The sequence below is a fragment of the Patella vulgata genome, chromosome 5, assembly GCF_932274485.2.
Source record: "Patella vulgata chromosome 5, xgPatVulg1.2, whole genome shotgun sequence".
Taxonomy (NCBI): Eukaryota; Metazoa; Mollusca; class Gastropoda; family Patellidae; genus Patella; species Patella vulgata.
This window is the reverse complement of record NC_065883.2, coordinates 1,258,492-1,271,543: the sequence shown is the minus strand read 5'-3', so window position 1 is coordinate 1,271,543 and position 13,052 is coordinate 1,258,492. Positions and strand designations below refer to the sequence as shown.

The 13,052-nt window shown below is 34.8% G+C and overlaps 2 protein-coding genes across 2 annotated transcripts in view; both read right to left on the bottom strand.

Moving 5' to 3' along the window:
* Positions 1-126, bottom strand: part of LOC126822725 (baculoviral IAP repeat-containing protein 6) — a 58,087-nt gene extending 57,961 nt beyond the window's left edge. Inside the window, exon 1 of the mRNA XM_050551743.2 lies at positions 46-126. The gene's annotated coding sequence lies outside the window, so the exon portion shown is untranslated. The remainder of the gene's footprint in view (positions 1-45) is intronic.
* A 1,365-nt stretch (positions 127-1,491) lies between these two features.
* On the bottom strand, positions 1,492-11,881 carry LOC130012867 (baculoviral IAP repeat-containing protein 6-like). Its single transcript, XM_056100879.1, has 7 exons — positions 11,861-11,881; positions 4,722-4,969; positions 3,736-3,864; positions 3,269-3,342; positions 2,673-2,722; positions 2,254-2,349; positions 1,492-1,611 (listed from the first exon to the last, which is right to left on the bottom strand). The coding sequence occupies exons 1-7, from the start codon at positions 11,879-11,881 to the stop codon at positions 1,492-1,494; spliced, it is 738 nt and encodes a 245-aa protein (XP_055956854.1).
* Positions 11,882-13,052: the final 1,171 nt, after the last annotated feature.

Sequence of the window (13,052 nt, the reverse complement as noted above, 5' to 3'; positions counted from 1 at the left end):
AAATCTTTCTAGGCTAATACGATATAAATGATGTCTGTATATTACCTCTGTCTGTATATTCATCTGGTAATGTTGTTTCTGTATCTGATGAACAACTATTACCATAACTATCTTCTGATGTTAAACTACTGTAAAATATATATCAAACTAGGTCATTTGGGGACTAACATATGGTTTAATTTTATTTCAATAATTTGCTTGCGCGTAGGGGTCTTTAGCAGTGGGAGGAAACCGGAGGACCCCAGGAAAAAACCACGTGATTGGACTGGCGACCCTAATCCTTCTCACGTACAACTGGGGAATCGAAACCACGGGAGTTGACTCAATGACAGACCTTATGATACAGCGCGCACATGCTAACCATTTGGCCATTCCCCATTTACAGAAAACAAATTTTGTCACTTCCCCTCAATTAGAAGCACAGTTATTGTGTTGTAAAATTTCATCCATGTACCCATTCAAGACATTCAAATAATAAATATCTTTTCATGTTTGAACATTTAAGCTCGATTAGAAGCAGAGTGATCATGTTTCAAAAGTTGTGATCTACAGACACACGCTTAGCCAAAGCAGAAAATATTAATCACAGAATTTAAATAAGGCATTTATCCTTGAACATCTACACCGTGTTTGAACATTCTACCTCAATTAGGAGAATTATTGTTTCGTAAAAATAGTCCAAAAGCTGCGATAGACGGAACTTAGGACAGCCGTTTAACTTAAAAAGAAAATGTTCATCATCAAACTCAAGTCAAGGCATTCACCTAACGAACAACTACACCTCAAATAAAGCAGATTCATTGTTTTCCAAAAGTGGTGACAGACGAACCTAATCTAATAGTCCCCTGCTTTCAATCAACAGAATGAAATGAGGCTTAAAGAGAAAACTAAGACTTTACCTTGTTTTAATGACATATACAGGTGACAATGCTATGGAATATTGATTATAACTGAGCGATGTCTCTAGTCTTTTTCAACCAATGATAAAATCTAAGCAGTAAAAATCTTGTCAGCATTAACTAAGTATTATTGTGTACATGTATATTGACTTGTAACATGGATGGGAAATCTTCCTTTGTTCTTTTCGTTGAATAAGCAGATTGTTTTCCCTCTAGTAGATTGGGTGGAGCTTAACCGTGCAATAACTAGACATGTTCAATGTTATTGCACACTTTTGCTGGTTTACACTAGTTTTAGTAGAACTCATATAGAGAAGTGGGGTGGGTTTTCTGTGAAATAACAACAAGCATGTTGAGCAGGTTTCAATGTTACAAGTCATTTTTAGCACTCCTTATTTGTTAACAGGTTTAACATCTCGGCCTACAGCTTCAATGTTTATACCTGTTAACTAATGAAAGCCTTGCTATAAATATAACTTGTTATATTTTCACACCTTATCATTGCTTGATAATGACTAGAGAAGCCTAGTTGAAACCTCGCTCAGTAAAAAGCAGTAATTGTATTCCATAGAATTGTGACCTATTTAAGATTTTACCTGTGTGAGCCTACTGCTGAATCTGTAATAGTTGATGAAGGTTTTTTATTTCGTTCTAACCAACAGTTTGTTTTATTACTAACTTTCTGTGGATCTAAGTTAAACTGACAATGTTTCTAAAAAATAAAACCAACACAAAATATATATTACTGAGAGAGAGAGAGAGACTGAGAGAGAGAGAGAGAGAGAGAGAGAGAGAGAGAGGCTTTAACATCCAGTTCAGGTCATTTTGGGGCTAACATATTGGTCAATTTTATTTCAATTATTTGCATGTGCATAGGGGTCTTTAATAATAATAATAATAAATCTGGAATTTTTTGTACTATCCAAACGACTATGCAACAATCTCCTTGGAACTGGGTTGTTTGCCCCACAGGCCATCCCTAACAAGTGGAACTGGGTTGTTTGCCCACAGGCCATCCCTAACAAGTGGAACTTGATTGTTCGCCCCACAGGCCATCCCTACAAGTGAAACTGGGTTGTTCACCCCACAGACCATCCCTAACAAGTGAAACTGGGTTGTTCACCCCACAGGTCATCCTTAAAAAGTGGAACTGGGTTGTTCACCCCACAGGCCAACACTAACAAGTGATACTGGGTTGTTCACTCCACATGCCATCCCTACAAGTGGAAACTAGCTTGTTAGCCTCAGGTGACATCTCTAAAAAGTGAAAACTGGACTTTATATTTAATGGCCCATGTCTAGATATTAAATTTTATCAGGAACATAATTAGTAAAATATCGTGGACATACATACCTTTAGAACTCGAGTGATGTCCCAGACAACTATATTACCATCTAATGTTGATGTAGCCAAATAATCTTCATCACTCGTGGTACTCACACAATGGATCTAATCAAATATACAATAAAACATATATAAAATCCACTCAACACAAATCAGGTCATTTTTGGACTAACATACGGTTCAATTTTATTTCAATTTTTTCCTTGCATGTAGGTGTCTATAGCAGTGGGTGGATACAGGAGGACACAGACAAAAACCCACGAGGTTGGACAGACAACCCTACACCTTGTCATGTACAACCGGGCAATCGACTTAATAACAGAACTTATGATGCAACGCACACATGTTAACCATTTGGGGTTTTTAATTTGCAGTATTTTATTTTTTGTCCCTCCGAAGGACTATAAGAAATAACCTATGTAGAATACCTTATCTTGAGGTGAGCCATGAGGTAAAGCTGGCTGTGTAGCATACGTCACTGTAATAAAAAGAATTTATTTTTAAAAAATCTTGAATTTATTTTTAAAAAATCTTGAATTTATTTTTAAAAAATCTTGAATTTATTTTTAAAAAATCTTGAATTTATTTTTAAAAAATCTTGAATTTATTTTTAAAAAATCTACTATAATGGTTTTTCTATAAGATTATTTATTTATATCAAATTAAAAAATGATTTGTTTTTACATTCAGACACCTCGTATGTTTCGCATACATGGATCCAATTAATCTCTCAATCTCTTAACAAAATAAAATGGATTTTAACGTCCTACTCTTCTGCATGGGTATACTGAATTTTGCCCCAACAGCAGCGCTACGGCCTACTCTTATATTGAATTCCAACAGCAAAGGGTTCTTTTACGTGCATGCCAATGTGTACACAGCACCTCGTTTTTTTCATCCTATCTGAATGACTAGACAGCTGTTCTTGTCAGGTTTACGTGCATGAACAATTTATACACATTGCACCATGTTTTTGTCCTAACGACGAGAGAAATTATGCTTATCAGCCCCAACCACAACATACCTGATAATGGAACATTTTGTGTAAATTCTCCTTTCACAAACGGACATGATGGTGAGTGACGTTCATGTTCTGACCTGAAAAAAAATCAAAAAAATCAAAATATTTCTATACATTAACGTAAATATTTACATATTATAGGTGTCTACGAGAACAAAGATCAAGAAAACAGAGAAAGGCTAGGTCATTTCGGGACTAACACATGGTTCAATTTTATTTCAATAATCTGCTTGCGCGTAGGGGTCTTTAGCAGTGGGAGGAAACCAGAGGACCCGGAAAAAACCCACGAGGTTAGACAGGTGACCCTACTTCTTGTCAATACAGAAAGGAGAGACAAAGTTTGTTATTTTGGGACTAACAGATGGTACATGTGAAGGGTGTAGGGGTCTTTGGCACTAGAAAACTGGAGATTCGTAGAGGAAACCCTACTTCTTGTCACGCAAAGTAAAACCGAGTGATTGAAAACTTACCATGGTTCGTCAGTCGGTTCCCAGCAAACTAAACAAACATTACACGTGAAGCACATAGCTCTGTCATCACCAGTTGCATTCGGTTGGTGATAAAAACCCGCCTGGGCCATCGGATCGGGTAGCGCCCACCTGTACAAACAAAACAATTTAAAAACACACTTAAAAAACATCCACAAAGACACTTGACTTGAAAAACCATCCACAACATAACACTTTACTCAAAACCTAAAATAATTCATACAGCCAGAAAAATCTACAGAAAAATTATTTGGGGACTTTCAATAATTTGTTTGTGCAAAATAGTGGGATGAATTAGGAGGAGGTAGATGTAGAAAAAAATACTGCGTTCATCTTTCAACTCACTCGATGAAGATCACAAGAGGGGCAGTGTTAGAGATTCGGTCGGCTAGCGTAGAGCTAAGTAATGTTTTTCCTATTCAATTGTGATAAGTCTCCAATTTGCAAGTGTGTAATTTCTCGATCACTGTTCAAAAATAAACACCCCAAAAGCTTGTAAATTGGACACTCAAAATTGAATGGTCAGCTTTAAACTGGACATAAGTACAAATTAGATGATTTTTGCAAGTTTTCATACAATGTTACAGTGCTACTATCCACAGGTGCCTGTAACGTGGAAAATATTTCTAAAATAACACTAAGTATATGTCTAAAGTCGGATAAAAATTGTTCGATTACTTAAAGAAGGTCACATGGATAATTTTAAAAAGTCATCGTAGACTCAAGTATTGTCACTGGTTGACGGAATCTAGAATAGTGAAATTTGATCCCAATTATTTAATCTTTTATTCGATAATCTTGCTTATGAACATGGACCTAACAGAGCTTAACATATACTTAGTCATAGCTTGGTGTTATTTTTGAAATATTTTCCACGCTATAGGTGCCTGTGCTACTATCTAGGATGTTCAACCGATCTCCCGGCATCCTACTACCAAGATTAAGATATCATTCAATATCAAACTCACTTGTAGTTCATGTGTGGCCATTTTATAAACGTGTCACGTCGAGCTGCTTCACTGTACATTAACGCTCTTTCCACACCACTACCAGCATCAGATATATTGCTAGGCAACAAGTATCCTAGACGATCCGTAATGGCAGACGCAATAGACAAGCCATGTCCATGTTGATTGGCTCTTTTCATTTCCTTCACCAGGTTTCCACAAACAGATTTGAGAGCACAGTGTGGTAATTTTAAACACACAGTTGCCCACTGAAATGAAAGTTTATATATATTAATTAGAAATGAAAGAATGAAATGGGGTTTAACGTCCTACTGTCCTGCTCCTAACCTGGGCTAATGAATACGGCATACACCATACAGTGTGCTATGGGGGAAATTTTGACTACTCGTAATCGAATTCAAATCGTCAAGAGATCGTTTAGGTGCACGCCAATGTATACACGAGACCTCGGTTTTTCGTCCCATCCAAACGATTAGACAGCTGTCCTTGTCAGGCCCTCCGTCCTCCATCTGACAAGGGGAAACCATGCTGGAAAATCTGGATGAACTTTCTCGGCCAATGCAGGGATCAAACACCCGACCTCCAGGCTAGCGAGCCAGCGTCTTACCCACTTAGCCACTGTGATCCCATAATAATTATTACTGTATAGCCTACACGTAATATAACACAAAGTTCCTCTTTCAAACCCAGAACTATACACGTAGGGATCTTTAGCAGTGGGAGGAAACCAGAGAACCCGGAGAAAACCCATGAGGTTGGACAGGCAACCCTGCTCCTTGTCACATACATTGTACAACCGGGGAATCAGCACGCACGCCGCACCCTAAGCATTTTGTATTTCCCTCATATCGGATGACGTACATCTATGTCCGTCTTCATTAGCCCAGTCGGAGCAGAACAGTAGGATGTTCTTTAGACAAGTTATAAACAGAAGATATCTCTTACAGTTTTGAAGCAGTGCATATCTCTTACAAAATGTACTTCAGACTATAGTTTTAAACAGTGCATAGCTCTTACTTTTGATGCTATATTTAGACAAGAGTTTTAAACAGTGCATATCTTTTACTTTAGATTATACATGTAGTTTTAAACAGTGGATCTCTCTTACTTTTGCTGTTTTGTGGTTTCCCTTCGTCGATTCCTGAGTCACTTCAATTCCTCTCTCAAATTCTTTTAGAACTTCTTCAACATAGTCTACACCAGGTAGATCTGCGTTTACTAACGCTTTAAACAACTGGGTAGCCTGAAAACAAACCGAAACAATTAAGTCAATGATAAAGTCAATGAGCGTCATTTGCATTAATAAATGCACTTAAAATGATTATTTAAACATGCATTATGCAAGAAGCTAAATCTGTCTATTGCAGGTCTTTCTTTAGGCCTGAAATTTTTTCTAAAGTATTAATTAGACATTAATTAACTGATCCAGGCCTTAATCAACTCTTGATGGCATCAGATTTCTCTGATATTAAATAGATTAGAATGGTTCAGCGATACTTTGATTTAATCAAATATGGAGGACAGAGACTTAGCTTCGATCAACCAGTACGGTGGTTGAAATTATTGCACACATCTGTCAAACCTTCAAAGGCTAATATTCATTTTACATCATCTACTTTCGAACTATTATAGCAAGAATGGCTAGTTCTTTATCTAAATCTTATATAATGTATCTTTAACATTTAGTCACGAAAATTAAATGTTCATATCAAGGGTAGATAGCAATCTGATTATAATACATGAACAGATCTATATCGTGTTTCATTTTTTTTTATAATTTCGATGGCCTACACTACATGAAGATCTGACCGGTTGTACTGAAAGGTCGCATCAGAGATCGTTTGAATGGCTTTTGACCCTATGACATCAGACGTTGACGTTTCTAGAGGTTCACCCAAAGTTCTGTGCATCTTACGATAAGAAGTCGCCGTAACAAACTGTTTCATTGGCTAATCCCAGACACCATCCAGAACGTGAGTTATATAACAACTCTTCCAGATCCTAGTGAAGACAAGTAAAACGAAATTTTGAACTATAAAAATCGAAACGAAATAGGATCTGTGGTGTAATCAGATAGGGATTCAATTGTATTGTATGGATAATCATCAAGATATACTCAGGAATAGTTATTGTACACCAGGAATCAATCTCAAAATGTTTCCATGGAAATACAAGAATTTATTTAACCACGATTTTTTTTCTGATTTGCAAAAGTTTTCCTGAAAAAAAAAAGAGACGAAGGACAGAATCCAATATCAATACAATCCCTCTGCCTCGTTCAAACCTATTCATTTGATAATTTCATTAATCTAACAATAATTAAATACTCCTATACATTAACCAATCAATAAAATCAATCAATAAAATCAATAACAAAAACTATAAAGATTAACTTTATTTTAAAAATTTACATCAGTACCTAAAAATCAATACACATAATATCAAACATCAATACATTGACAATCAATCAGTTTCAATTCATTACAATATTTACATGGTCACATATACAAATATTCTGATCCTCAACTAATAAGCCATGGACGGTTTTTCATTTTGGTGTTTTTATTTTATACTAATTTTAATTATTTTATAGGAATGCATGATTATCCAGTACCATTTATAATTTATCATAGTTGCATACATGTACTTGATAATTGGGGCTACATGTATTGTATTGCACATTTTACGCATTCATTTCAATTTTTTATAGAGTTGCTTACTATAACCTGGGGAAAATATTCGGTAATTAATGAGAATTTTTCCATTTTTTTAAATAACGGATGACGATGCCCTTTTTAACTGAAATGAAATGAAATGGGGTTTAACGTCCTACTGTTTTGCTTCTATACTAGGCTAATTAAGACAGGCATACACCATAGAGTGTGCTATGAGGGATATTTTTGCCCGGGCAGCAGCGCTATGGCCTAGTCTTATATCGATTTCCAACTACTAAGAGATCTTTAACGTGTACACAGGACCTTGGTTTTTCATCCCATCTGAACGACTAGACAGCTGTCCTTGTCCGTTCTGCACACCTTTTCTTAATGACGTAGAAGTATCTGAGAATTAGAATGGGATTTATTTATGGCCTAACATTGTATAAACCTAATCACTGGAAGCAGTTTTATCAGCTACTGTTTCTTTCAATTTAATTACAACTAACGTCATTTAGATCCTATTATAAGTTTCTATTTTTATTGCTCAAATTACATTTTATTTCTGTTAATTACAGTAAAATCTAGAATAGATTTTAAATAAATCAAGTTTGATTAAGTCGAGATTTACTGTACATGTGCAGTGAACAACAGCAGACTATAAAATATTAGTGATTTTAGACATCAACATGTATTTATTGTATGAAAAATTACATTTTTAGCTTGTGGTCCCTCTAAGGGTAACAATTTTTATCTGATTAAAAAAAACGTTTGAATATACATGTATCACCATTACATTTACAACCTAATGATGGCGGAGTTCAAATTTCGTGAAAATCAGACAAAAACAGCTGGACAAAATGGCTGCCCTCATTCGCAAATAGTGTAAATATTTGGTATTTTTCAACAATAATCCAGCATGGACTGGTAATTCTAATATTCTGTTCAAGAAGCCGTGAAATTTATGTAAAATTGCTCTCATTGTTAACTGATCTACATGTAAGTAAAATCTTGTTTTTTCTCCTGACAACGGATCAAAATACATGTGTGTATTACTACAATATGATTCGGGTGACATTACACAGTCTAGTATGGTGTTGTGTACACATTTATTTCAGTGCATCAGCTTTCAACAAGAGCACACACACAAAAAAATATTTTACAAAACTCATATCTTTCGTTTTACCAGATCCTATTTCGTTTCTATTTTTATAGTTCAAAATTTCGTTTTACTTATCTTTACTACACTGGGATCTGGAAGAGTTGTTACATGTATATATACATGTAACCCGTGTGCTTGATGATATGAAGGAGACGGTTTGTTACGGCGAGTTTTTGGCGCGTTTTGCACAGAACTGTGGGTAATCCACTAGAAACGTCAACGCTGATTGATTAATCAATGTCTGACGTCATAAGGTCAAAAGCCTTCCACTAGAACCGGTCAGATCTTCATATAGTGTAGACCATCGAAAGTATAAAAAAAACGAACAAAATATAGATCTGTATTTTAATCAGATTGGCGTCATGGTCATCATATATGCAAATGGAAAAAGCCATTGAACGGCTAGGTCACCAGATAGTAGGCCAAAAATCGAAAAAAATTCACAAAGTGAAACCGGAAGTAAACAAAACTGAAATTCAAAAACCTGCTCGTTAAGAATTGTTGGCATTTGGAGTAGATTCAAAACAAAAAAAAGTTTTCGAAAATTGGAATCAATATAGCGCCAAACGGTTGAAAATGTTATCAAACAAGAACTCTGCAAATTAAAGATAATATCTGGGGCTAACACTGCATGTGCCATTTTTAGAATACACATGTATTTTTAAAATGGAGAGAACTATTCATGTGCAGGAAAAATCGGAAGGCATTGGTAATTTCCGGAAGTCGTCACAAAATTTTTAAGGCATCAATTTGTTCTTTATTCCAACAAAATTTCAACTTGATACCTCAAATACATGTACTAACGGAGATATGCCATCTTGAATGTCAAAAACAAAATGCTGAAGATAACTTTCGCACATCTTTCATGCTAAAATTAATTGAGCGAACTTCCGAATTTTAAAAAAAACGTCCGCGAGAGCCCCTATGGGATTCGTCCAAAGAATCCCAAAATTACCCGACTAAGATCTATTGAGAAATAACCAAGATATGGGGAATGTGAGTTTATTTTTTTTCCCATCCTTAAAACACTTCCCGTTTGTCAAAAATGACCCAATTTAAATTTAATAAATAGTTCCAATGAGGTCAACAATAACTATATTGGCAGAATGTTTGCACCATGCACAGTTTGGGAAGCAACTTCTGACTAAAATCCACAATAAAAAATTCAAAATTTTATGAAAACAATAGTGTTTTGTTTGGTAATAAAACCCTACCTCAACAAGTGGAAGTTCACATTTAACGATATCTTCTGTTTTAGTGACAGGAACTTGTAAAGCTGTATCCAGTAGCAATACTCCGCGCAGATCTTTCCGTATTCCTATAGCTCGTCCATCACTAAATAATGTCCGATCTTTCTGAGGGAGGTAAGCACAATGTATCTCTGAGCAGGACTCGGCTAAAAAAAAAACAAAACAAGAATAAACAAAATAAAACAGCAACCTTAACAATAAAATAATCAAAGTAAAAATTCCTTTAACCCGTTATGTGCGTAGGTCGTTATATAACGTCCTGGACAACTGCCACTCACTGTGTGTAGGGCATAATATAACGTCCTGGAGGTATTTTCCCCAACCTATTCTTAGAACATAGTACATAGTTCTTCGTAACTTCGTCAAATTAATTACACAATAGGGGGTAGTTAACGTTTTAAAAATGTCACGCTTAACGGGTTAAGAACTGAGTGGTTTAACACTAAAATATGATACATGTATCTACATGAGTCTGAATCAGATTGAACCCAGAGAGAGAGAGAGAGAGAGAGATCCATTCGACACAAACTAGGTCATTTCGGGACTAACATAAAATTCAATTGTATTTCAATAATTCGCTCATGCATAGGGGTCTTTAGCAGTGGGGGAAACCCAAGTAATGGACAGGAGACTCCTTGTCAGGTACAACCAGGGAATCGAAACCATGCCAGTTGACTCAACGACAGACCGTATTATACAATGCGCACCTTAATGTACATATTAGCACAGCGTAAGTGGTGACAAATGTTATATTTTAGTGAATAATGCAAATGATGCTATGGTACTATAAATTCGGTTTAAAAAAAACACCTAAAAATGAAAGTGCCTAAGTCAAAAAATGAAATTGAACCATATGTATGTTAGTCCTGAAATGACTACTTTATGTCAAGTGGATGCTAAATGCCATTTTATTGACTCTTGCCATTGAGATTTGTGGATAAGTGTCACATGATCAGGCCTGTTGCTGGATAAATCACTAAAGTCACATTAGACATTTTTTAAATACTCTTACAAATTATGTCGGCTCTGACAAAAGGTCTGTCTGTTTTGACCAAATTATGTCCGTATTGACCAAATTATGCCTAGTTTTGCCTAAAGTGCATTTTGGCGGTTATGACCAAATTCCCTTATAAAACGACTACAATTTCAGTTTTAATTTGTCCATGTACACATTCAGTCCACCCACTTTAGGAATCAAATGTTGCACCCACAATTTTTAACATCATGTGACAAATCAAATTAAAAATGTATTCCAATACTGTGTACACATAGTTTATTCTTTAATTAACCCTAGCTATTCAGGAACATGTACAGCAGCATGTTTAGATGTACAAATCTTGTATGTTATTCATCATACAGTATACATGTAGCTCAAGGCAAAAATACTATGCATATTAATGTAATTGGTTCTTTTTTTTTTACCAAAATGGCTTATTTTACACAAATCTATTAGGTATCGAAATAATACAATATATTTGTTGAAGCTTTAAATTTTAAAATGTAAATTATTTCTTTTTATACAAAAATGGTTTACATGAGTTACATGTACATGTATATTACACAAATCCGTTAGCACTGTAATGTTGATATCGTTGACTAAGTAACAAATAACTGTTATAAATGAAAACATACAACACCAGCAGATCAAAGCCATCATTTTATATAGGCCTACATAATGTGTATAAGTTAGTTTAAATTGTTAGTAATCAGGCAGTAGTCAGTTAAGTGCTTTGTCACTAAGGTGTTAAAACTGTGACTATTAAATGGAGTACACCACTATGTCCAGGTTTATGTATTCAATAGTGATGGGTGTTATAAATAGTCACACTTTTACACCAGTAGTGATATCTTTTACAGCTACATGTAGTTACACACCTGCATGTACTAATTAAAGATAAATTATGGGAGATTCGATAACGAGTTGACAGTTCTCACTATAATAGTTAAAAACTAGATAATGTAAAGGCAATTTGCTGAAAATTTCATTCAAATTGATCCACTATGAACCAAGAACTAAGCCATTGAAATTTCCGTCTAGCCTTGATCATCATTACTAAACTCAGTACGACAAACAGCATAGTCTCGATTATCCATTTATTTGTTAAATCGTGAAGGAAATTTATGCAGTAAATCGGCTCCATAGACAGATTTAGCTCTTGCATAATGCATGTTTAAACTATAAACATCAGGGCTGTCTCAAATATTGTCCGATTATTAATGACGTCAAATGACGATTTGACCGCCATGACACATTAATAATCATTCTACTGGTAATCTGAATATAGTCGCCATTATTTATTTTTCTCCTTTATTTAAAATCATTCCTATCAGAAAACCAATTATTCCTTGGAAAAATCTAGCATTCTGTATACACAATTCGTCAAGATGCACAGAAATTAATAAGAAACGAGGATAACTCTAACAGTACCGGTCGTGTGGAAATCGGAGTGAGAAGTCAAGCGAAAGAAATAAAGCTCTATAACGGTGTTTGCAAACTTTGCGGAATGAACAGTATTTATTTATAACAGTAAGAATCTATTCATCATTAAACAATAAATTTTGTAAATAATATAAAAAGGAGGACATTTTTCAATATTTATGTTAAATAGTGTCAAGACAAATCCAAACCGTGATATATCGCGGTATGTTCTTGGGTTGATAATTTTCTAAAGACAGTATTTTGACAGTTTTTATTTCTGTGATGGTTTTATATAGAATAACCGACATAACACCCAGCTTTACTGTACTTAACTTTCACAATACATAAAGATGGCTTAGATATACGGCTTAGATGTTACAATTTATTTAATTCTATGATATATATAATACACAATGTACCCAATTCCCCCACCCCCTTCAAAAACATCAACATGCAATAGTAATTAGTAATGAACTTTTACTACGATTAACTGGGGAACCAATGTACAAATAAGGTATAGTAACCCATTACAGACAAAAAGATTTATAAATGTTGATTTCAGTTTCAGTTTGGTCATTGTAATAAACATAAATAAATGATAATTTCCGTGTGACTGTGACAATGATGATGTTGTCATATTGTTGAAGAAAGTAAATTCTGGGGGCCAATGTGAAGGCTTATTAAACTATGTATTACCAAAATAATTCAATGCATAGATTCATAACACATATCAATTTCATTTATTAATATATTTCGTTAATAAGCTACAATATTGTTTCCAAAAATAGATCTGTAATCACTTCCCATTCCAAATTTACAAAACACTGCGAGACTGCAGATTTCAAT